Source organism: Schistocerca gregaria, chromosome 1 (assembly GCF_023897955.1).
Source record: "Schistocerca gregaria isolate iqSchGreg1 chromosome 1, iqSchGreg1.2, whole genome shotgun sequence".
Taxonomy (NCBI): Eukaryota; Metazoa; Arthropoda; class Insecta; order Orthoptera; family Acrididae; genus Schistocerca; species Schistocerca gregaria.
The window spans coordinates 672,598,341-672,623,442 of NC_064920.1; the positions used below are offsets into that span (position 1 = coordinate 672,598,341).

The 25,102-nt window shown below is 41.8% G+C and overlaps 1 protein-coding gene across 1 annotated transcript in view; it reads right to left on the reverse strand.

Moving 5' to 3' along the window:
- Positions 1-11,089: 11,089 nt before the first annotated feature.
- LOC126362646 (vacuolar fusion protein CCZ1 homolog) overlaps positions 11,090-25,102 on the reverse strand; it is a 47,763-nt gene continuing 33,750 nt past the window's right edge. Inside the window, exon 10 of the mRNA XM_050007897.1 lies at positions 11,090-11,238. Coding sequence (XP_049863854.1) covers positions 11,183-11,238 — 56 coding nt within the window. The 3' untranslated portion in view covers positions 11,090-11,182. The remainder of the gene's footprint in view (positions 11,239-25,102) is intronic.

Here is a 25,102-nt window from a genome sequence, read left to right on the forward strand (position 1 = left end):
TGGCAGATTAAAACCGTGTGTCGGACCGAGACTCGAACTCGGGACCTTTGCCTATCATAGGCAAGTGCTCTACCAACTGAGCTACCCAAGCAAGACTCACACCCCGTCCTCACAGCTTTACTTCTGCCAGTACCTTGTCTCCTACCTTCCAGACTTTACCCACAGAAGCAGGAAAGCTTCTATGGGTATGTTGTTGGAACATGCATTATGTGTAATTTTCTGACCTTTGACCTTCATCCCTTCAAAATTCTTATAGTTTTTAGAGCCATGTTGAATTATACCAGTGATACAGCATCTCTTTGTTTCAGCCCTGTGATTATGTTAATGCTCTTCTCGATTTGGTTTCTGAGCTTCACTTTGCATTTTGAACCAGTGAGACAAACTCTTAACTAGACTAGACTAGACTATAAAGTTTCTTGGCTATCCAAATTTGATTAGGAAATCTGGCAGAATCTTTAGGTGAATGAAGTTTTATCTGTGAAAAGCACGTAAAGGTCTTTGCCATAGTTCACATTTTGTTGTTGTTGCGGGAATTCATAGTACATAGATGTTGCCCACAATCAAACAGCTCTTCAGTTGGACAGGATCTTACAGCACATGTTCAGGAAGGCAATTCCTCTGTAGTGTGCGGAGTCCAGTACACCCCTCCCCCCCCCCCCCCCACACACACACCCACCCACCCATCCCACAAAAAAATTTAAACTACAAAGTAGTGAGTGTTAATACAATCACAGCTAAGTCTCAGCTTCTTGTTAAGGCCAAAGTCATCTCCAAGTTAAAGTATACTAGTGTGCAAAACTTAATGACAAAAGTAACTTCTGCATGATGTGTCACACTGCCAAGTAATATAACTTGATGAAACTTGGACCATACATAGAAAGAACTACTACACTGTGATACAGAAGGTTACTGAAGGAAGTACACAATGAGATGAACAGAACTGTCCGTGTTATTCAAAGACAATAATTACAATGAAGTCATCACAATTTATGATGGCCCCTTGGATATTACAGAAGGTGGGACATGGTTCTTAATGGAATGTATTAGCACCATAGGTGGCAGTGCATGTGTTGGCTACAAGGTTGGTAATTAATTCTTGTGGTACAATGTTCTATTATTCCTCCACCGGTGTGCTTTACAACTGCTAGATGTTTGTTGGTGCATGTGAACGTGCTGGAATGTCTCCACAACGCATCCCACATGCGCCCTATGGGATTTAAGTTGGGCAAATCAGCAAGTCAGTCCATTTGCTGAGTATCTTCTCATTGCAATAGCTGCTTCACCTGCGCTGTTCAAAACCCTCATGCATTGTCCTCCACAGAAATGATGTCTGGGTCAAATGCACGCCTGAAAAAATGCACATGGGGTAGGATTGTAGTGCCACAATAACATTGACTGGTGGCTGTACTGTGTTCAAAGATTGTCTCCCCACACAACATCTGGACCACCAAAACGATCATGAGGAGGAGGAGGAGGAGATGGAGATGATGATGATGAGTGTTTAACGTCCCATTGACAACAAGGTCTTTAGAGACAGAGTTAAAGCTCAGATTTGGGAAGAGTGGAGAAAGGATAACAGCTGTGTCCTTTTGAAGGAACCATCCCAAAATTTGCCTTAAGCGATTTAGGGAAAATCATGAAAAACCTAAATCAGGATGGCTGGATGTGGATTTGAACCATTGTTCTCCCAAAATTTTGTAATGTCCAGGGGACTACCATGAATGGCAGTAATAGTCTTTGATTAAAAGTATCATTTCTGCTCATCTGACTGTGTATTTCTTTGCTTTACTTTCTGTTCCACACTGTAAAGCCATAGTACTTGGCAGTGACCCGTCATGCAAAAGTTATTTTCGCCATTAAGTTTTGCTTATCAGTGTACTAAAGTGTAGTGCAGTGACTGTAGTGTGTTACATTATAATCAGCCTGAAAATGAGGCTGATCATTTTTGGCAAAGCAACAATTCTTACTGGCACTATACAAAAATCGAAAAACAGCTACTTTGGAAACAGAATTGGCCTTGCTGTTACACAGGAAGAGTTAGCACAGTTATGATGTGCAGCTCGTAGAAATAATAAATGTCAGGTCTAATTAAGATCCTTGAAGTTAGGCCACGCATTTTAAATCACTGGAAAGTGTCTGGGTTGCTGAAAACTTCATAGTTCAGTGCCCTGAGCACTATAGACTGGTAGACAACATAATATATTCAGAAGCAGTTTGACGGTAAAGATATAATGTATAAACTAAGATCAAAAAGCAAAGGCTTAAGAACTCTAAGACAGTACAGGTCTCAGCAACATGATCTGTTGATTGAGGCTCTCTGGGGGATAGATCCTAAATCAAAAGGTATGCCTGCAATCATCTGGAACACTGTCTCAATTACCCAACTGAAAACATCTCTCCGCTAATGTGATTCTCCAAGTTGTCACCCAAGTCCTGCATAAGGCGTTTCATCAAATTTGTTGAAGCAGACTGTATAATTACTGAAGACAGTGTGATTTATACTTTCATCGCATTGTAGGTGCCAAAAGCTATTGAAAAAGGCTAGTATCCAATGTTTTTGCTAGGTTTTCCCCAGGGGCAAATTCTTCAGAAATATAGAACAACATAGTAAAACTCTATGTTAATCTTTCCATCTGTGTGTACGTGCTGTTCTTAATTTTCTTCAGGATTTGTTAAACATAACTTAATCCATGTATTTCTCCTTCAGTTTTCCTCTCTTCTGCTGCTTCCAGTACAAATTTAGGTATTCTTGGATGACATGTCCCATTAACTTTCCCTTCTTTTTATAAGAACTTTTTCATAGATTCCTAATACATTTTTTTACACTTATCTGTCCATTTTAACATTTTTCTGTAGCCCCACCTTTAAAATACTTCCATTTTTCTTCTCACATTTACATTTCCTTTTCATAAAATCTCTCAGTTCAATGTTCTTTCATTGAAAAAAGTGTTCTGCATCTGTTTCTGTTGCCTACCTTGCTGCGTCCAGCTTGTATAATTTTGCTACCTACATTACTCTATTCTCTCTTCCTAAATTTTGATGTTTAACACCTTTCCATATTTTCTCACTCATATCCATAATGTTCATCTTTGTTTTGTTATCCATAACCTATGCTGTTCACTGATCAGTCCCCTGGATTCAATAGTCTTACTCATTTCCAGCCAGATGGACTGTATTATTCACCTACCTTGGCACTGGTAACTGTTACCCTCTCTTTTATTCCTCTTCCAAAATTTTGTTTATTTCCTCAGTTACTTCTTCAACACCCAAGTTAGGCAACAAGCTGTGATCCTGCCATGTAGCACTCTTAACATAGACATGTCTTTCTGCATTTTACACTAACAAAGGATCTGCTTCTCTTTTCAGGAAAAGTTTTAACCATTCAAATATTCATTTTCTTTCACTTTGACCAGAATAATCATTCAAGTTATTTGACATTTCATTTATCCCAAATATAAGACGGTACGAGAAGTGAATTCTGTGATGGGGGCATTCTGAGTCGTGCTTGGAAAGCTCAGGGCCATGACTAGTTTATGATCTGAAGCCATATCCATGCATGTTTATTCTATGGATTCTTGTATTTGGTTCTTAAATGTCATGAAACAATGACATAGGTTCCTATGTGTCTTTCCTCTCCCCATCAAGAATATCTTCTTTTTTATCCGGAAGAGGGAATTTACTATGACTAGTTGATGTCTGGAAGACCTTCCCCTTGTTTTATCCACTCAGTGCGTAGTACACAAAATGCACCAAACCTATTAAACGAGGCTCAGAAAATCAATTACATCAAGTCATTCATGTGTAGAATGAATGAGGCTTGATAACAAATTAGCTCACCAGAAAAATAAAAATATTAATCACACCATCAAAGAGCATACCATATGCTTTGAAGGGCTGTAGATAGTGTAAAACTGTGACCATCTGCTGCTCACGTAAGTCATAGCAGTGTGTGTGTGTGTGTATAGCACGCCCTTAATGTACATGCCCCTGTAAAAAACGTGTGTAATCAGCGCAGTAAGAGGATTTGATGTGTAATGAGAATGCCTAGGACAACACCATGAATGTCACAGCCCAATTTGTTGGTGTGTCAGTGCAGATTGTCCGATGTCTACAAGGAATGGTGCACCACTGGCAGCCATGTAACAGCATAAGAATAGTGACCATGAAAAAAACCTAATCAACAGGGTTCACAGACAATTGTCATAACCTGTCAATGACAACTGGTTTCAGATCCGACAGTAATTACTTTTGTCAGTGTACGCAGGTTCATCAGAATCAGTTTCTAAGCCAAAATTGTGAAGGGATCTGTATAAAATAGACATTTGGAGTCAGGTACCTTCCAAAAAGTGATTGCTGCAGCAGCACATGAAGCTACAAATACTTCAGTCGGGCAAACTACACAAAATGGGCAGTAGCTAACTGGAGGCACCTAGTGTTGCCCAACTAGCCAAGCAAGATTTTTGCCTCTTTTTCAAACAATGAATGTCACCAAGAGCATTGACAGCCCAATGATTCATTTAATCTGCTGCTTGTTGAGGGTGTAGTTCAGACCAGATGTGATTTGAGTTTTGAGGGTGCTTTTTGAACCAAAACTCGTGTCCACCCATTCAGTACCTTGAGAACATGGATCAGGATCTCTCTTTCCACATCCTTGGTGACCAGGCATTGCTCTTTCTTCCAGAAATACGTAGTGGACACACCCAAATACCATTGCGATTACTGTCATCTTCACTGGGCTGCTTACATACTTTTGTATAATCTGTACGGCGAGAGAAGAGCTCTGACAGTTGAAGTGTCCTTGGTGCGCACGTCCACGACGACTTATCAGATCATGAGATTTTGTTCACGTTACCATGGCTGGCCAGTATTGCTGTAGTTCTAGGCAGCCACTGCTTCAGTAGTGCCATGTGCTTTGTTCGAGTTTGTATGTATATTAGTGCATTCCACTAATTCTGTGAAGTTCTTGCCGTGTGTCTGTAAAATGGCTTCCTTTAATACAAAGAAGATTTTTGGAACAGGAGCTACAGTGAAATCTCAAGCAAGCAAATTTATATATACACTGCATGTTTACTTTGGAAGGGAAAGAGACCAATGGTGACCCTTTGATATCAGTGAGTAAAGTGATTGACACGGTGGCAGAAACACTGAACATTTCTACAGGGGCACTAAAGAGAGTCACAAATGATAAATGGTCTGCCAGTTACTGCCCTGTTATTGTGAATTGTAGGAAGTTGAGGAAGGAATCGTGTCATGTGACTAAGACAGACAACTTTGACAGAAGTGCAATCAGGCTACATGCATACACATACTACAGCAGGAAGGAGTACCAAGCACTTAAAAATTTGATGGCTACAGTGTTGGACAGTGGTTTGTTCACAGGCAAAATGATAAGTTTCTCCATTAAAACTGTGGGCCGAACCAAGACTCGAACTCAGGACCTTTGCCTTTTGTGGGCATGTGCTCTACCACCTGAGCTACCCAAACATGACTCACGCCCCATCCTCACAGCTTTACTTCTGCCTCGTCTCTGACAAGGTACTGACAGAAGTAAAACTGTGAGGACGGGGTGTGATTTGTGCTTGGGTAGCTCAGATGGTAGAGTACTTGCCTGCGAAAGGCAAAGATCCCAAGTTCAGGTCTCAGTTCGGCACACAGTTTTAATTTGCCATGAAGTTTCATATCAGTGCACACTCCACTGCAGAGTGAAAACCTCATTATAAAGTCTTTCCATTGTTAATACAGGGTCGCCCCCAAGTCCTGGAAATCAGAGAACATTAAATGTGTCTGGGAAATATCAGAGAAATTAGGAAGAACCAGTGGAAAAAAATCTCTTTTTTGTCTCTGTAGATGAAATGGATTGTTCACTGAGGTGTCAAATGGTTGCTGGCTGGGCGCAGCTGAGTGTTACAAGGTACAGTAGAACCTTGCATGGCGCATGTAATTCATTCCAGAATCTTACTCTTAGTGCGAAAAATTGATTAAGCACAACACTTTATCCCATATAAATTAGTGTAAAGTATGATAGTGTGTCACAGACACTAAATCATCATCATTCATTACGCGAAACATTACTTGTTAAGTGAGTCACTCTTTTACAATTTGTTTTGCTCGTTATGCAGGTGCGCATTATGGAAGGTGCTCGTTATGTGCGGTTCCACTGTATTAGTGTACTGTCTCCTGGAGGCAACTAATTTTTTGTCCAGTACGCTTATGAAGTGTTACTCATTGCTGAAAGTACAACTGAGCCACCTCATCTGTTAGTACTGGATGCATTGTTCCCGTACAGTGTGGATTTGCATAGAGAAGGAGTGGTGGGAGGGGGAGGGGGGCTCCCACATTAGTGAGGTGATAGTCTCCAAATATAAAACAGTTATGTCTACAAGCAAGTCCAAGGAGGAGAAGCAGAGAATGTGCAGACTTCACACAAGACATTTGAGGTTCTACTGGCAACTATTTAACACACTGGTTGCAGACAGCTGTGCTGTGTGTCGGCAACAAATAATGCCTGTTGCCTTGGTTCTGAGAGCATCCTTTGTTCCTTTTGGTAGCTGGCTTAAAGTTGAGAAGACTGTTAGACCAAACTGTAGTGTGAAATCAAAGTTTGATTTGCCGCACTGACCACAGGATTTGCAATGCCCTCAGGTTTGGAGTCAGGTGGAAGGCTTATACACGGAACTCTGCGAACAAGCCAAATGTAGGTTTCTAGACTTATACAGTTAAGTGGAGAATTGCTGGGTGTAACTTGAAAGGTCCCACAGGCACTACACCTTGGATGTAACTACTCTAATAGTGTGTGGTATGCACAGGAGGGCTTTCGAACTGTAAGTATACAGACTCAGAATGAGCAGTTAAGTAGTGCTCTGCAGAGCCATGAAAGGTCATATGTAGTTGTGGGTTTATATATATATATATATATATATATATATATATATATATAATAATTTGAGGAGGAGGAATTGATGCAGTTTATTCACAAATTCGACAAGTTGTATGAAAGAAGAGCGAGATTACTGAGCTCATTGATATTTCCAAAGTTAGCCAGAATTGTGCATTTTATTAATATCACCACAGAAAACAATATTAAACGCAAGGTGAGCATGGCACTGGTGAGAGAAAGGATTTGTTTTAGTAAGCATGTATTGGCTTCTGTGTCCAGAGATATGTATTATTTGCATTTAGAAGTAGCAGTAAGACTATCGTAGTCTTTCGACTGGATGGATGATGTAACATGGGCCAATGCAAACTGGGTCCACGACAAGGCTTCGTTGAAGCAGAGTGCGAAGATTGGCTGACTTTCCAGGAAATTCCTATTTGACGATTCGGTTACAAAGATGTCTCAATTATGCCCCTACGCCTGTTCCACCGTCACTAGTAGACTTTGTCAGTTCCATCGAAGAAGCTGTGCACCATCTTCCAATGGATGTAGCACAGGAAATTCATTGACAGTCTTGCCGTGTGTTGACAAGAGCTGTACCACTGCAGCATAACATCTTGCCTATGGAAGGAGCAACCCTCCATAATTTACGAGCAGATGTAGATATGGTAAGTATGTAAGTCGGATAAAGGTAAGGAGGACTATAATAATAAGATAGAAGTTTTATTGAGTGACTCGATGTATCGCAAAATTTATAAAGATTTTACCAATCGGTAGATTTTGAAAACAACAAAACTATCTAATAGTTCTCTACCAAAGGAGGTCATTAGGAGACTGAGACCAAGTAGGCTGTATTGACTCCCCAAGGTTCACAAAGGATGTGTGGCTTTACGTCCTATCTTAAGTTATATTGGAGCAGCTACCTATGATGTGGCCAAATACTTGGTACCTTTACTGAAACCCATTGTACGCAAGTGTCCACATCATATAAGAGATTCTAGTGATTTTATCAGCAGATTTCAGTTACTTAAGCTGGAAAGCAACAGTTTGGTGGTCAGCTTTGCTTTTTACAAATGTGCCTCTTGTGGACTCACTTTATCTCATCGGCAATAGGTTTGCAGCTTTTTCAAGCACACTCTGTTCTCAAGGTAGTTTTTTATTTAACAAGTTTTTGGAACAATCTGACTGTTGCAATGGGGAGCTCTTTGTCTCCCCTATGGCCAACCTTTTTATGGAAGATTTTGAAGGGCTAGCATTTGCCTCAATTATTTTGAAACCAACAGCATTTTGGCAGTATATTGATGCAACTTTCATAGTTTGGCCGCATGGTTTGGACAGTCTCCGAGAGTTTCTGCAACATCTGAATTTCCTATATGAAAACATAAAACTTACTATGGAGACGGGGAAAGACAGTTGCTTGTCGTTTTTAGATGTTTTGGTGTGTAGGAAGAGTGATGGCACACTTGGGCATTTGGTGTTTTGAAAGCCCTCTCATACAGACCTGTATCTGCAAGCTACTAGTTGGCATCATCTGACGCAAATGATGAGTGTTCTAAAGACCTTAATCCACCAAGCCTATACCATCTTGGATGCCGATAATCTGCAAACGGAACTGGACCACCAGCAAACTGTGTTCCTGAACAATGGATTTGCAAATGACAAGACAAATAAGAGGATTAGGCCTTCAAAATGACTGCTTATTTACGACATATTGGAAATATTTCAGACAAAATTGGCAGAATATTAAGAAGTCACCGTTAAAGCAGTTTTTCGTCCTCCTCCAAAAATCTCGACACTATTGGGCTCTGTTAAAGATGACAGAGCTGTGCAGGACGGGTGTTTACAAAATTCTGTGCAAATGAAAAAAAAAAAAAAAAAGATCTTACATAGGACAAACAATTCAACCAGTGCAGGAATGCATCATAGAACATCAGTGGTATACTCACCTTCATGCCAATAAGTCTGCTATTGCTGAACACTGTATTTCCACTGGTCACTTGAAATACAACCAAATGAAAATTGTGACCCATAAATCAAACTTTTGGAGCTCCATCATCAATGATTCAGTGGAAATATGGCTGCCTGAGCCACTTATTAATGGAGATGGTGGTTTCCAGTTAAATTCTGCATGGAATCCAGTCAGAAAAACTTTGTGCTCTGCATAGCCGGTGTCATTAGCCATGCGAAGACAATCAATCTGATATCGATGAAGCTAGCTTCCACCAAGGAGGGCACATGACATAGAGCGCAGACTTGCAGACAAACAGTGCATGCGCAACGCCAACTAGACACACCACGCATGTGCTCCGGCAGGGTCTTAAACACGTGAGCTCAGTGCCTTTCCTGTCAGAATCCACCTGAAGATTGCCAGAAGACATCCAACAGATCGCCAAAGATTTTATGGAACAATATAAATCTACATTGTTAATTGCAGAAGAGTTCAGGCTAAGAACTACTGTTATTCATTGATGGTAAAAGCACAAACACCACTTGAAAGAGTGTTAAGCATAAGTTATGCCCTAAAACAGTAATCACAAGTTTGTATCATTCATGTATCAACAGAGTATTGAAATGTTGGAAAGCTTTGGAGAAAACTTGTAAATTCTCCAAACAAGGTAAAGTAGGGGGGCAACATTTCAATTTATCATTGTTAGACTGAGAGTTGCACGCAGTTAGTGTAGGAGGCAGGAACAAATAATCTTCTGGTAATCTTATGGCATTATACTAAATGTAGCTTCTGAACTTTATCTTGAGCAATTCATGAGACAACCGTAAGGGAAACTTATTGGATCTGCTGTCAAAAAACAGGTACCAACTTTTTGATTTGATCACAATACAATTCCTAACTTCGACCATTGCCCAACTGCAAAAAACAGGTATAAAAGTATATTAGGTGCAGATCTGGTGCCTGTTAGATTCTATGTTAAATGCATAAAAGAACTGGTCTCTCTCCTAGGAACAGTTTATCAGTGAATCACTTAAGTATGCCATGTGATAGAAAATTACAGGAAGAGAGAGAGAGAGAGAGAGAGAGAGAGAGAGAGAGAGAGAGAGAGAGAGAGAGAGAGAGAAGGGAGAGGGGATGGACTAAAAACAGTTATGAGTGTCAAAGAAATGCTCTACAACTGCAAAGGAAAACGCCAAAATAAAGGTGCAGTGGAAAACATTTAACACAAAATTTCAAGTGCCTAAATAAAAGAAGAAACAGAACATATCTCCTCTTCCAAAACACTCTTTTTGTAACTACAATAGTCAGTGTAAAAAAAAGGGGTGTTGACAGTCTTTCTTCCTGCACATAATCTGTAAGTGGAACAGGAAAAGGGGTATTAATATGGTACAGTATGTGCCCACTCCATACACAACATACAGTGGTTTACAGAAAGCAAATGCAGAATGGACCATGTCATGTCTGGAATGCTGTTTTGACAGATGTAGGTAGCGACAAAGTAATAGATTTGCAGTGCACAGGCAACTGCATCTCAACGATTCACTGGTATAAAATGTACGAAGAGTCAGTATCCAATATATTAGCTGCCACATCTGAAAGGTTTCAGTTTTAATACTAAGAGTACTTTTATTTATTTTTATAATATGAAATCCTTTTACATACATGTATATTTACTTGACTTCTTACAAAAGTTGCAGCTACAGCACTTGCCACTTGGGACTTGTCTTGCTTTACCCATGGCTCCTTGAGGAGTGTTATAAACAGATGTTACTGCACAGAACAAGAACTGACTTCCAATAATAGCCATACCACTTGAAGCTAGCAATGAGAGCTCATGTGCAATTGATTTGTAATAATAATGTAATATTGGAAAGCAAAAACATCTGAAGGAAGGACAAAAGTTAATCACTGACCATATATAGAAAATGGTTACCTTTTCTCCATTTATAAGACTGATTTTTTAACCACATTAAACCATCCAGTGAACTGTAATATTAGCTATGTACTCACAAGCACATGAACTGCTACACACACTGTCTGCTTGGCCAACTGCTCAAATTTTGCTGCCCTTATTTGTTTTTAAAACATCATAGCTCTTTCAAGAAAGTCATTGGTAGGATGAGGGTGAAGGTTCCTAGTAGAAGTTTTATTCAAAATATTCATTGTTGGAAATGAACCCAGACCTTAATATCAGTAGTTGAGTACATTAACCATGGTGATACCATAAATCTGAAATTAGTATAATACTGTGAAAAATATTACAACAATTCTGTAAAATATTTATTAACATATTTACAAGATAAAATAATATTACATTCCTGAATGGGATAATCATTCACATATTATTTAAAATACTGCTTTCAGTCATGGAAGAATATATTCTTCAGTTGATTACTGCAGAGTCTTTTCACCTCATCTGCAAAGAAAGACAAACAAGCCAATAGTTAAGTTAGAGGCATAAAATTTCTTTTCTATAATTTTATTATTCACTGAATTCCAATTAATATCGAAATTTTGATATGTAGGGAACAATTTGCAGCAAATAGATAGAAATATTTTACTGTATTTTAGAGTCACAAAATCATTATTAAGCAAAATGAGAGATACAAGTAAAATATGTAATAAAGCTTATAAAAAAACTGATCATAAATACATCACAAGGGGAAGAATAGGATGGAGCTTCCAGAGAAAAAAGGGCAAAGGAGAAAATATGTCAACCTGGAAGGCGTAGACAGATTTTTAGGTGCAAAATGCATTTTTTAAACACGTATTTCCCTTTTATATCAACATACTTCATTTAATACTGTTCCTGCGATTACTCACAACTGAAATGTGATTCTACAAAGCCTGCAACATACCCACCAATAGCTGTTACAACGTCTTTGCTGCACCCAAAATGTTTTCCCAGACAAGTTTCTGTAGGTATGGAAATAAGTGGATGAGTGCCAAACGTGAACAGGGTGGGTGTTCCAATAATTCTTACTTCAGACGCCTCAATTTTCTTACTGTCAAACATTTTTGTGGATAGCTGCAATGTCCCAATGAAATATCATTTACAACCCAAAAACTTCTCAGTTATTTCCTAATGCAGTTGCTCCAGAAGTCTTGGTGTTTTACCCTTTGTTACATTAATAAATAAGAAGGATCCTCTGTGCATCCAATACTGGCTTCAACTTTTCCAGGAGATGAAACTGACTTCAGCTCTTCTGGTGCAGTAGGTTCCACCTATTGCTTTGATTAATGTTTCTGGCAAGAAGTGATACATTTGTCTCCTATTCCCATTGGCAGTTTGACATATAAAAATCAACTGAATTCTACTAAACAGAGTTCAAAAACAAAACAAAACAAAAACTGTTTCCACATTTTCCTTTTGCCAATATTCAACAAATGCAGCATCCATCTGGACAAAACTTTCTCATAATATATTCTTCTTGTAAAATGTACCATTTCAATCACAAATCATTCTAGGCTTCACAGTTTATATGGCCAATAAATCAAACAAATGTGGTATGAAGCTGTACATTTTGGCTGAATCCAGAACAGGATATATCTGGAATTCTGAGGTATACCATAGAAGAGATGAGATAGTAGGCAAAAGTGCTTCTAATATCATGAAATGTTTGACCAATGAGCTTCTGGGTAAACGGCACACTGTGTATGTTGATCATTTCTACACAAGTGTTCAATTAGCTGATGATAATATTGATATTGTTGGGACAGTGATGAAAAAGAGGAAAGGACTTCCAAAACTGCTAAGTGATGCAAAGCTGAAAAAGGAGAACAGGTCTCCAATCTCAAAGGGAATGTGCTCGCCTTGCACTGGAAAGATAAGAGAGATGTCTGGATGATCAGCACAAGGCACACAGCTACAATGTAGAGTGTCAGAACAATAAGAGTAACAGAGAGACTGAAACCTGCAGCAGTTGTTGACTATAATAAATATTAAGCTGGGGTGGACCTATTTGAACGACGACTATTGTTTGGGGCTCTGGATCACAAGACTGTGAAGTGGTGGAGGAAAATAGTTGTACTTTGCATAATAATGGCAGTATCAAATGCCTGCATACTGCATAAAATAATAATAAAAAAAACTTGCCACCTCTCAGTTTATTCAAGAAGTATGTGCAGGAATGGTGTTGTCTGCTGGGGATTTGACAGAGATCTTTCCATGTGGATCATCAAAATTAGCACGACTCTCACAAAAACACTTCCCTAATTGTGTCAACATTCCAAAAGGGAAGAAAAAGGGACAAAGGAGGTGTGTAGCGAAAAGGAAATATGTTCAACAAGGAAGGATGGAAGAAAGGACATCTCATATGAGTGCACCAAATGTAATGTCAGGTTGTGTATCTCCCCCTGCTTCAAAGTTGATCACACCATTGTCCACTATGAATGCTAAATTGTGTACTGAACTAAGCTTATTGTTATTTTTCTTTATTTCAAATGTTTGTAAATATTTTAGAGGATAATAACATGTATCACTGTATGTTAGAGTAGTGTAATTCTTTTTCAATTTTTTTCTGGCAATAAATATCACTGACTTGAAATTTCATTGGTGCCTTCAAATTTTAAATTATTGACCCCAAAATTTGAGTACTTAATGTAAAAAGTCCAATAAACATAAAAATGTTTTGGAATTCCAACAACAGTGAGCTGAACAGTAGTAAGAAATTACGGAAAAACACTGATTTTATCCAGTCCGCAGGTGATGGCAACTACTAACTACATCAACACTGTAAGTGTTAAATTGAAAAATCATTCCAGGCATGCCCCTTGACTTAACCACCATGCTTTGTAGTAACACAAAGTTTTCACTCTTTTCATTCAGTTCCCCTGAAAACTGTTGCACCTTCAGTTCAGCAGAATCGTGATGTCACCACTGTTTATTCTTCGGTATGTGTTGGTAATATGAAGGACATTCCCTGGTACGCTACCTGTCTGTGCAAATAGAGAAGCAGTTTAATGATCTACTGACACAAGCCTTTAAAAATTTTACAGTATCTATTATGCTGTTGCATTATCGTTGGATACAGCAAACTTATTATGATGCAACATTACAGTACAATGCTAAAAAAGAATTTAAAGATTTAGTTGACAAAGAAAGAGCAAAAAATTATAATTATGAACAGATGGGATTCATTATTCTGTACATTAAAAAGCACTCTCTGCTAAATTTGCAGACATAGAGCACTTTAAGCAATTGGTGGAATGAATAGTAAAATTTTTGTAGTGGCAGGCATTATTCCACTGTCAGTTGCTCAGTTTTGATTGGTATTGAATTAAGAATATGGAGACTTCACATATTACAGAAAAGTATGGTGGTTACATCAAGGGGTATACCTGGATTGATTTTTTTTATTTAAAACCCACTATTGTTAAAATTATGAAGAAAAAAAGGAGTGCAGCAATGAAAATTAAAACATCCATAATGGACTTAAGACCTTGCTTCTTAGACTTGACTGCACACTATCCATAGAAAGACACTGCAAGGTGAGAACTGATCTCTGATTTGATGGGGATGTATTTAATAAAAATCCCCTGTAGAAGGGACAAATTCTGACAAACTGAGTCAAATTCCCCTTGCTGACTGGCATTAAGGAAAACCTGAGGTTTGTAGAATTCATTGTGACCTTGAATGAATTACAAGGATAGTTTTCTAAAGGCTTTGAGGACACAGGCAAATTTACATCTCTTTCTGAGCTGTTTTTGAGACTGTTTGCCATTTCAGTTGAAAGTATCCCTGTGCATGTGCAGATGTAACTGACTGATCTGCAATGTAATTCCCATTTCAAAGGCAAATCTTTTTACATTAACACTGTCAGTATGTTTATATTATTTTCATCGAGTAGACTTTCCATATGTCTATAATGAGCTTGCAAAAGTGCTCCAATATTTCGATCAACATATGTGTGTATGAAAGACATTTTCTTGATTATGAAATGAAGTCAGTTGCAGTGACATGGCAACATGAGTGTGAAAATCTGTGAAACTGCCTCTGTTCATATGCCAACAGTTTGTACAAGACAAAAATTATGACTTTAGTGCACCAAAATTAATTAAATAACACTCAAAATTTGTTGTATCTGTGATCTATGTTGTTGAGAAATATGACGTATAAAACCAAGTTGTATGCAGTGTGACTGAATTGCCATTTAAATCCAGCATGTTCACAGTTTCCCCTCCTACATGCTCAGACAATGTATCGTGGTGGTGGGCGAAATGTGCAGCTACGCTGACTGCTGTTGCACTCAAGACAAAGAACAACTTGCAAGCTGAATTCTTAGTCGCCCTTGAGATAGATGAATTCCTCAGATGACCTATGTTACTGTTGGTGTGTTTAAAATCCTGTGAAACTGTGTCCAAATGTGTACTGTGCACTTGAAAAGAAGTATCAACACATGCTTTGGTGAAATCAAGAAAAGTTGTCAGTCTGGACAAACTGATGTGTCAGCTGTAATTAAAACTGCTTTCCAGTATGGAGACAATGAAATAAAATTTCAAAATTTACACTTTAGCCAAAGAAATGCATTGTGTGTGTGTGTGTGTGTGTGTGTGTGTGTGTGTGTGTGTGTGTGTGTGTGTGTGTGCGTGTGTAGATTACAACAGAAATTTATATCATCATAATAATAATTATAAAATAAAGGATATGGGAGTCGAATAAAATAAAATATGGATGCAGACTCTGCCTAATGAATGGATTTTTAATAACTGAGTACCTATAATCCAGTTTGTCATGTATTAATGACTATCACATGCATTTGACATCACTTGACGAATAGTTCCACGTGACGATCATAACCTCTTTGCCCAATGGTTTTAACAGAAGTAAACACATAAATATTGTATTATCTATAACATGAAAAATGTTGGTTCTAAATGAATTCTTTCTTGAAGACTTCAAACACACCAAGATCAAAATAACACAGCTTCAAAGAAGCCAGAGGTGATTTGGTACAACCTTGATGTAAAACATAAGTATACCCATTTCGAAGTCCAATACAGCTATGCTTTAAAAAAAAAGTGAGTGAGTGTGTGTGTGTGTGTGTGTGTGTGTGTGTGTGTGTGTGTGTGTGTGTGAGAGAGAGAGAGAGAGAGAGAGAGAGAGAGAGAGACAGGAAGGTGGGGAGAGAGACAGGAAGGTGGGGAGAGAGACAGGAAGGTGGGGAGAGAGACAGGAAGGTGGGGAGAGAGACAGGAAGGTGGGGAGAGAGACAGGAAGGTGGGGAGAGAGACAGGAAGGTGGGGAGAGAGACAGGAAGGTGGGGAGAGAGACAGGAAGGGGGGGAGAGAGACAGGAAGGGGGGGAGAGAGACAGGAAGGGGGGGGAGAGAGACAGGAAGGGGGGGAGAGAGAGAGGAAGGGGGGGAGAGAGAGAGGAAGGGGGGGAGAGAGAGAGGAAGGGGGGAGAGAGAGAGGAAGGGGGGGAGAGAGAGAGGAAGGGGGGGAGAGAGAGAGGAAGGGGGGGGGAGAGAGAGGAAGGGGGGGGGAGAGAGAGGAAGGGGGGGAGAGAGAGGAAGGGGGGGAGAGAGAGGAAGGGGGGGAGAGAGAGGAAGGGGGGGAGAGAGAGGAAGGGGGGGAGAGAGAGGAAGGGGGGAGAGAGAGAGGAAGGGGGGAGAGAGAGAGGAAGGGGGGAGAGAGAGAGGAAGGGGGGAGAGAGAGTGGAAGGGGGGAGAGAGAGTGGAAGGGGGGAGAGAGAGTGGGAAGGGGGAGAGAGGGGAAGGGGGGGAGATAGAGAAAGGGGGGGAGATAGAGAAAGGGGGGGAGATAGAGAAAGGGGGGGAGATAGAGAAAGGGGGGGAGATAGAGAAAGGGGGGGAGATAGAGAAAGGGGGGGAGATAGAGAAAGGGGGGGAGATAGAGAAAGGGGGGGAGATAGAGGAAGGGGGGGAGAGAGAGGAAGGGGGGAGAGAGAGGAAGGGGGGAGAGAGAGGAAGGGGGGAGAGAGAGGAAGGGGGGAGAGAGAGGAAGGGGGGAGAGAGAGGAAGGGGGGAGAGAGAGGAAGGGGGGAGAGAGAGGAAGGGGGGGAGAGAGAGGAAGGGGGGGAGAGAGAGGAAGGGGGGAGAGAGAGGAAGGGGGGAGAGAGAGGAAGGGGGGAGAGAGAGGAAGGGGGGAGAGAGAGGAAGGGGGGAGAGAGAGGAAGGGGGGAGAGAGAGGAAGGGGGGAGAGAGAGGAAGGGGGGAGAGAGAGGAAGGGGGGAGAGAGAGGAAGGGGGGAGAGAGAGGAAGGGGGGAGAGAGAGGAAGGGGGGAGAGAGAGGAAGGGGGGAGAGAGAGGAAGGGGGGGAGAGAGGAAGGGGGGAGAGAGAGGAAGGGGGGAGAGAGAGGAAGGGGGACACTAGATCGCGTGTTGAGAGAGAGGAAGGGGGGAGAGAGAGGAAGGGGGGAGAGAGAGGAAGGGGGGAGAGAGAGGAAGGGGGGAGAGAGAGGAAGGGGGGAGAGAGAGGAAGGGGGGAGAGAGAGGAAGGGGGGAGAGAGAGGAAGGGGGGAGAGAGAGGAAGGGGGGAGAGAGAGAGGAAGGGGGGAGAGAGAGAGGAAGGGGGGAGAGAGAGAGGAAGGGGGGAGAGAGAGAGGAAGGGGGGAGAGAGAGAGGAAGGGGGGAGAGAGAGAGGAAGGGGGGAGAGAGAGAGGAAGGGGGGAGAGAGAGAGGAAGGGGGGAGAGAGAGAGGAAGGGGGGAGAGAGAGAGGAAGGGGGGAGAGAGAGAGGAAGGGGGGGAGAGAGAGGAAGGGGGGGAGAGAGAGGAAGGGGGGAGAGAGAGAGGAAGGGGGGAGAGAGAGAGAGAGGAAGGGGGGAGAGAGGGGGGAAGGGGGGAGAGAGAGGGGAAGGGGTGGAGAGAGGGGAAGGGGTGGAGAGAGGGGAAGGGGTGGAGAGAGGGGAAGGGGTGGAGAGAGGGGAAGGGGGGAGAGAGGGGAAGGGGGAGAGAGGGGTAGGGGGAGAGAGGGGTAGGGGGAGAGAGGGGAAGGGGGAGAGAGGGGAAGGGGGAGAGAGGGGAAGGGGGAGAGAGGGGAAGGGGGAGAGAGGGGAAGGGGGAGAGAGGGGAAGGGGGAGAGAGGGGAAGGGGGAGAGAGGGGAAGGGGGAGAGAGGGGAAGGGGGAGAGAGGAGGAGGGAGAGAGGGGAGAGAGAGAGGGGAGAGAGAGAGGGGGGGAGAGAGAGAGGGGGAGAGGGGAGAGAGAGAGAGAGAGGGTGAGGGGGGCCTTGAGCAGGTGAGCAACAGTATGGCACACACAGGTCATGGAGTAAGATATGTTTAATAGGTATGCCATGGAATATGGCTAGCCCTAAATAGACCCACAGCTGACTTACTTCATTGACTCATGGTATGCTATACCTAATAATTTCAGTTATGTTGATCTAGTACCACACATCCACATTCAACTTGGGATCATACAAACGATCAGCAAAAAGAAGAGGGCATATTTTCCTTTTGCTGCCTATGCTTTATGTCTAACACTTAAAAACAGGAAAGACCTGTTCTTGGTTTCAGAGCCATAACAATGACACCTTAATTATCAATTATTGTATATGATTTACTGCTGTTCCAATTCCAGCAGAAGAGTGCAAGAAAAAGCTATCTGTAAGTAAAGAACATTAAATGGAACACCTTTCAGTACATGCTGTCATTACTTGCATCTGTGGACACTGAGCGCACTTACAACACTACTTCAATTGGGCGTTCACACATTGGATTATCATGCCGTTTGTCTGCTCCAGGTCCCCACTAGAGGCTGCCAACTGTGGACAGCACCTCAATCACATGCAGATGATAGCCAGCAGTCCCTGGTGAGCAAATGCTTTTTATGCTACCGTGCACTGGCTCTGGCTGGCAGTCTTGTTCATCTCATTAAACTGTAGTGTTCTACCTGTGTTAATGCTGTCACATCATGACCTAATAAAAAGTTGTTGGTTTCTCATGATCATGTCTTTTATTGTGTTCAATGTTAGAACACAAGTGGTGATGAGTAAAGCTTTCATGCACTCAACTTTAGCGACAGTTTTTTTTTTGTGTGGCTTCTCCATGGAGGGGGAACTTTAATCTTTTCACCAGCAGCAGAAACTTATTGCGGCCACTTCGGAAAGATTTGTGGCTACGCCGACTGTCAGGCTCCACAGTCTCAGGTGCACCCACCATTGTTTCTGCCATACGATGACTCTGCCAACAATTCGGAAGCTTAAGAAAAATGGTTAAGGCAGCACTTTTTTGCATGATGTTGATGGATGTGGACACTTGTAAAGCTTTGTTTTTGTCTTCGGTTCCACCTTATAAGTACCAGTCATTGTGTCAATCAGTGCTTTTTCAGGAACTGGCCTCACTCTCCTTTGATGTCATGTGTAATTTGTTGTTTTATCATCATTGCAAGTGCACCCAAGTCATTGCTACTTGCACAGAACTTTAACAGTGCTGTAAGCAGCTCCATCAGTCTTACCACGCTTTGATGGCAGAGCTACAGGGTTTGAGCCATATGTGTCATTTACTACTAAAATCTCCAAGGAATCCTACGCAGACTCCACAATTAAGAGATGCAGTCACCCACCTAGTATCCAATAAAGAAGTTCACCAGAGAGTCCCCCAGTGTGAGGATCCATCCTTGGAAGAAGTTTTAAAGATTGCTCGACCTTTTGAAGTCTTGACACTGAGTGGCACTTCCATCATGCCCTCTTGCTTTGTGCAACATGAGAGAGCTGCATGACCCAGGTAGTGGGTGTTGAGCCACAAGTGTCACAAAAAGGACACACTGCGTCAATCTGTCATTCTCAGCCTTCCCTTGAACAAATGAACACTGACATTCATTCTAGTTCATCACTTTCTGCAGTTCAGAATAAATTCTTGATTGAAATGCTAGTGGTGAACAAACCATTGTCACTGCAAATGGAGGCCAGAGTGCCTGTTCTACTCCTCAACTCTTAAAGGTACACATGGCTGGGCTCCCCATTGTTGGCTCCCATCAAATGCAGTCTGGTAAGCTACAATAAACAACATATTCTTGTTCATGGGCAATTTACTGCTGCCACAGCTTAAAAATCAGTAGACCATCCTATCACCTATTTGAGTGTTAACAATCCTCAGACTGAGAATTTGCTCGAGTTAGATACTTTCATTGCTTTTGAATTTTCTATTACTGGAATTGCACATTTTGTATTGTATCAGGTTCCTTACCTGAATTTTCAGATTTGTTTTCTGAGGGATTAGGATGTGCAAATTACTTCACAGTACATATCACACTTGTACCTTCAGTTTGGCAGCATTTTGTCCGGGCATGGTCCATACCTGTGTCCTTACATGAGCAAGTTAAGTCTGAATTGGATCAGTTGATATCACTACCCATCATTCGACCAATTTCAACAAATGAGTTGGCTAAGTCATTGGTAATTTGTCAAAAAATTGTTGTGTCAGCTCTGACTTTGTGGAAACTTTAAAGTTACTGTCAATGCACAGTCTGTTACTGAGACACACCCTCTGCTTCACACTGATGAATTACTTCCGAAATTGGCCAGAGACCAATTCTTTTCCAAAACTGACTTACATCTGAGGCCTACCTGCAAACTCCCTTTGATGATGCATTATACATTTGGTTGTGATGAACACACTTTTTGGCCTTTATCAATGTTTAATATTGGGGTGGCTAGCACCCTAGCTATTTTCCAATGTGTTTTGGAGCCATTCATGATGGAGGTTTCTTTGCTGTATCAATTATCTTGGTGATATTGTAGTAATTGGTGGTAGGACTGAAGAACACTTACATAAACTCCGTTATATCTTTACTGTTTTGCAGACCAAAGGCCAAAGTGTAACCTTATGAAGTTACAATTTTTTCAACCCTCTATTGTGTCTCAGTCAAGCAAGGTTTCGACACCTGGAACGGCATGTTGCCACTATTGCGGCTTTGCCTTCTCCAACCAATTTGCAGGAATTACAGGCATTCCTTGATAAAATAGCATACTATCACAGTTTTCTGCTGGACGTATCCAGTCTGGCTCACCCTCCGCATTGATTGCTTCGTAAAAAGGTTCCTTTCAAGTGGTTGTTGGTCTGTGAATATGCACTTGAGCAGCTTGAAAACAAATTTCGCACCTTGCCATCTTTCAACACAGTAAAATTTAGTCTTGGCCATGGATGCATCCCGGTATGGGGTAGAAGCAGTTCCGGCCCATCGTCATGCAGATGGCTCTGAGTAAACTATCACTGTTGCATCCAAAATGCTCAACACAGCTCACAGCACTATTTGCAAGTTGAAGAAGTAGCCCTTACAATTGTTTATGCCATATGAGAATTTAACATATTCTTATATGGTGCAAAATTCCACTTAGCCACAGGAGACAAACTTTTAGTTTTCTTGTTTCACCCTTCCACTGCTTTAACTGACAATGCCACTCGTCACATTAAATGCTGGGCCTTATTTTTGTTGATATATGATTACAACATCCATTTCTGCCTTCTGGTGCAGCACGTAACTGCTTTGTCTCAACTGCCCATGGGGCCTAATCTGTTGTTTGATCAAGAAGAATTATTATGTTTTCAATTTAACACAGAAACAAGGTGGTTTCTCCATTACCAGCTCCAAGATCGCATCTGCAGTAGCTGTGGACCCAGTATCTAAACAAACGGTGTGCATGTGACAACACGAGTGGTCCGACCAACTGCCAGGTCAGGAATCCAACTCACTGCAGAACTTCTATGCTCTGCGTGATTGTCTTTCCCTGTTGGATGCTTTCTTACTCTTGCTAACAGAAGGGCCTGCACTCCTGTTGCTATTCTAGCAATGCTGTGTACGGAGGATCTAAATCTTTTCATCAAGGCCATTGGATTGACTCCCGCACAGAACAATTGGCACATGTTCTGGCCTAGTATTGATCACAGAGTGGAGTGCCTGACTGTGGCCCCACAGCAAGTGTTCAAACTAACAGGTGGCACACTGCACTCACACTACCTTGGGGAAAAAAAACCTTTATCAGACACTTATTGGTTGTTGGTTCCTTTTCCAAGTTTCATTATGTTATTTGTTATCCACCTATCACAGCAGACACAACGATCAAGGCACTATCAGCAATTTTTTTTCTATTGACAGCCTACCTTGTACACCAGTTTCAGACAATGGTCTTCAATTTTTGGCTCAATCCTTTCAAGATTTTTGCTCACGCAATGACATTCGTCACCACAATCCAATAGCAAGGCAGAATATCTTGTGCAGACTGTCAAAACGCAAATGGACAAATCTGACACAGAATTTATGGCAAAAGATGTCCTTACAGTATTTCTCAGCTATTACAGAGCAACTGCTATCCAGAACAAGGGGCCGACCAAACTCTCGCGTGGCTGGCCCCCACGGATGCTGTTCAATCTCCTGCTGCCAGACTGATAACCTGCAGTGGCACTAATATTTTCACAGTTTGCACCCAGAATTCTGGTCTGGGCCCTAGGATTCAGGTAACACCTGCAGTGGATTCCAGGTGCCATCCATAGTTAGCACAGGTGCCATGTATTCATAGTGCATACTGACGGCTGCCTTGTGAAATGCAACTTCAGTCAGCAGCTCCCTTGGGTGGGCACTGATGTTTCTCTGCGGATAGGGAGCTTTGCCATTCGCTGTAGAAAGTTTGCCGCAGGGTCCATGCTTGCCCACCCTCCCAAAATGGTCCCCGGCTACCAGTGGCCCAGCCCCACATGGGCAACGCAGCTTGGCCTCTCAATAAGCTTGCAGTGTCCTCTCTTGTGTGGGGAAAATGCAGATGCTGGAGTTTCACCAGTGTGCCTGCAGGCACCGTCTACACCATCACAGGAGGCATCTTCTACACTGATGCTGGAACCACCTTCATTACCTACAGACATTGCGGCTCCCCATCTCACAGAACCTAGAGATGAGTCTGATGTCGACATGGCCCCTGCCTATGTAGTGCCAGAGAGCCACCTGCTCTCCTGGAGGGGAGAAGGGCAGATGTCCTCACTTGCACCACTTTCGCCCTTACTTGCTGGATTGCTGGCTGGTTTTGAGGAAGAGGATCAAACAGCGAGGTCAACAGATTCAGGAAGGATGGAGAAGGAAGTCAACAGTGCCCTTTCAAAGGAACCATCGCGGCATTTGCCTAAAGTGATGTAGGGAAATCACGGAAAACCTAAATCAAGATGGCCAGATGCGGGATTGAACAGTCATCCTCCCAAATGCGAGTCCAGTTTTGCTGGTTTACGTGGAGAAGGAACTGCTCACGCCCAGGATGTATACACCATTAACGCGTTGTGCAGGAACCAATGTCTGTTCACTCTTCTCCCCCAAGGAAGGAAGAGTGTAGTAACCTGCACATTTCTACACCTCTGCTGCCTCTACCATGGCATGTGTCACACATTTGAGTATTGCACTGTTTGGCTGCTCCATGACTCCAGCAGAGGCCGCCAACTGTGGAGCGGACATCAGTCACCTTTGGTTGATAACCAGTGGCCCCTGGAGAACATATGCTCTTTATATTGTCATACACTGGCTCCAGCGGACAGTTTTGTACATTTGACTAAATGTATTTTACTATCTATGTTAATGTAATGCTGTGACCTAACAAATAGTAGTTGGTTTTTCACTTTTTCAAAAGAGGCTGAAAAAAGTTAATATGAAATCACCCCAAGTTCTGCCCAAGGAGCTGCCTGAGGACAATGAGCCATCCAGGTATCACAGGGCTTATCAAGATCAAAGACCACAGTTGTCAGGAATTGTTCTGATAAGAAAGCCACTTCTTTAGTCATCTTAAGCCGAGTCAGGTAGCCATTTTAAGCAGCGCTAGATAATTAATGCTAGACATTACACTGATACTGGTTAAGAAGATGATGAGATTCTAACATGCAAGTAAGACAGCAGTTGACCCTTCACTCTAAGCCCTGAGATCTACCATCCACAAATAGTGGGCACTAAGCTACTAGGGTAAGTATTGTCTTAAAGAAGTTTCAGGAGGTAGATGATTAAAATAGTGTCCTTCCCGCATAAAAAAAAACTATCTGTTAAACCCTATCAAACATGTTGAACAGGGTTTACTACGTATTCCCTGCTAGGTACCATTAAATGTTGTAAAGAATTTCTTTATGTAACTGGTGTAATGCGGTCTATTTCAGATAATGTATGATGCAGTTCCATATGAAGAAAAAGCTGTTGTAAGCTTCAACGCTGGGTAACCAAAGTTCCATCAACTATCTCAGACTTCCAATGCTAAGTGTAGCATTTATAGATCAGATGCAATTTCTCCATAAAATGCTGCTGACTGAGTGGATAAAAAAGAAGATAGGAGTTGGATGCTGGAGTAAAAACTGTCAACTACTTCCCACATTTACAAGGGAAGGCCACACTATTGGGACCACAGAATTACTTCAAACTATGTACATCTTTAGTATGCAATTAAAATAACATAATGCACAAGTAGCACAGTGCAGTAGTCTAGCAATTCCGAGAAAACGGCGAGGGAGGTTTTAAGCATCTATTATGTGACTTATGTATCTGTGGATAGGTGATGGACATTAGAGTTCATCATGGTCAAGTGATTAGCGTTCAAGCTTCATAAGACAAATTTGTGTGAGGCGGTGATCCAACTCCCGCTCAAACTTAATTTTTAATCTATAGTTTTTTCATCACTGGTCATTATGGTTTGCATTCAAACTACTGGAAGAAAGAGAAATTTTTCAAATTGTTGATGAGGTATGTTTTCCCTTAGAAACTCTAAACATTTCCTGTAAACGTGGAAATCAGCAATCAATTGATGTAGTAAATGCTGTTTCAAATTATGTTTTCCATATCTGTATGACAAATATCACCCTGCAATGCGTGATGTAGAGAGCACATCCGACATGTAATGGTACATTACTGTTGTGGTCTGGCACACTGTCATTTACATCAATCGCATAATTATTTATCAAGATCTGACTTGGATTTTCCAAGCCTGTCCCTCATCCTTGAAAATTTAATTAAAAATAGTAAATAGCCAAATAACATATGAAATTCATGAGAACTTCATGAAAATGCATGTCGTCTCTTTTTTTTCATCATACACACGCACAATAAAAATTGTGCATCACCCCGGTTCCCAGAACTCGGGAAGACAGACGTTGATTGTGGATATTGTATCACAGACACAGTCCCTTTGACTGTTCAGAGATATCACTAAACTTGCCCAAAGATGTAAACAACCATGCATGAGCAGCGCCTATTAGACGGAGGGGGTCTGACAACTGATCAGTTCCAGTCATTCCACCAGGAAGGAGGTACACAGCTTGTGTTGTCTGTAGTTCAACCATGCTCCCTCGTGTTTGTAATTCA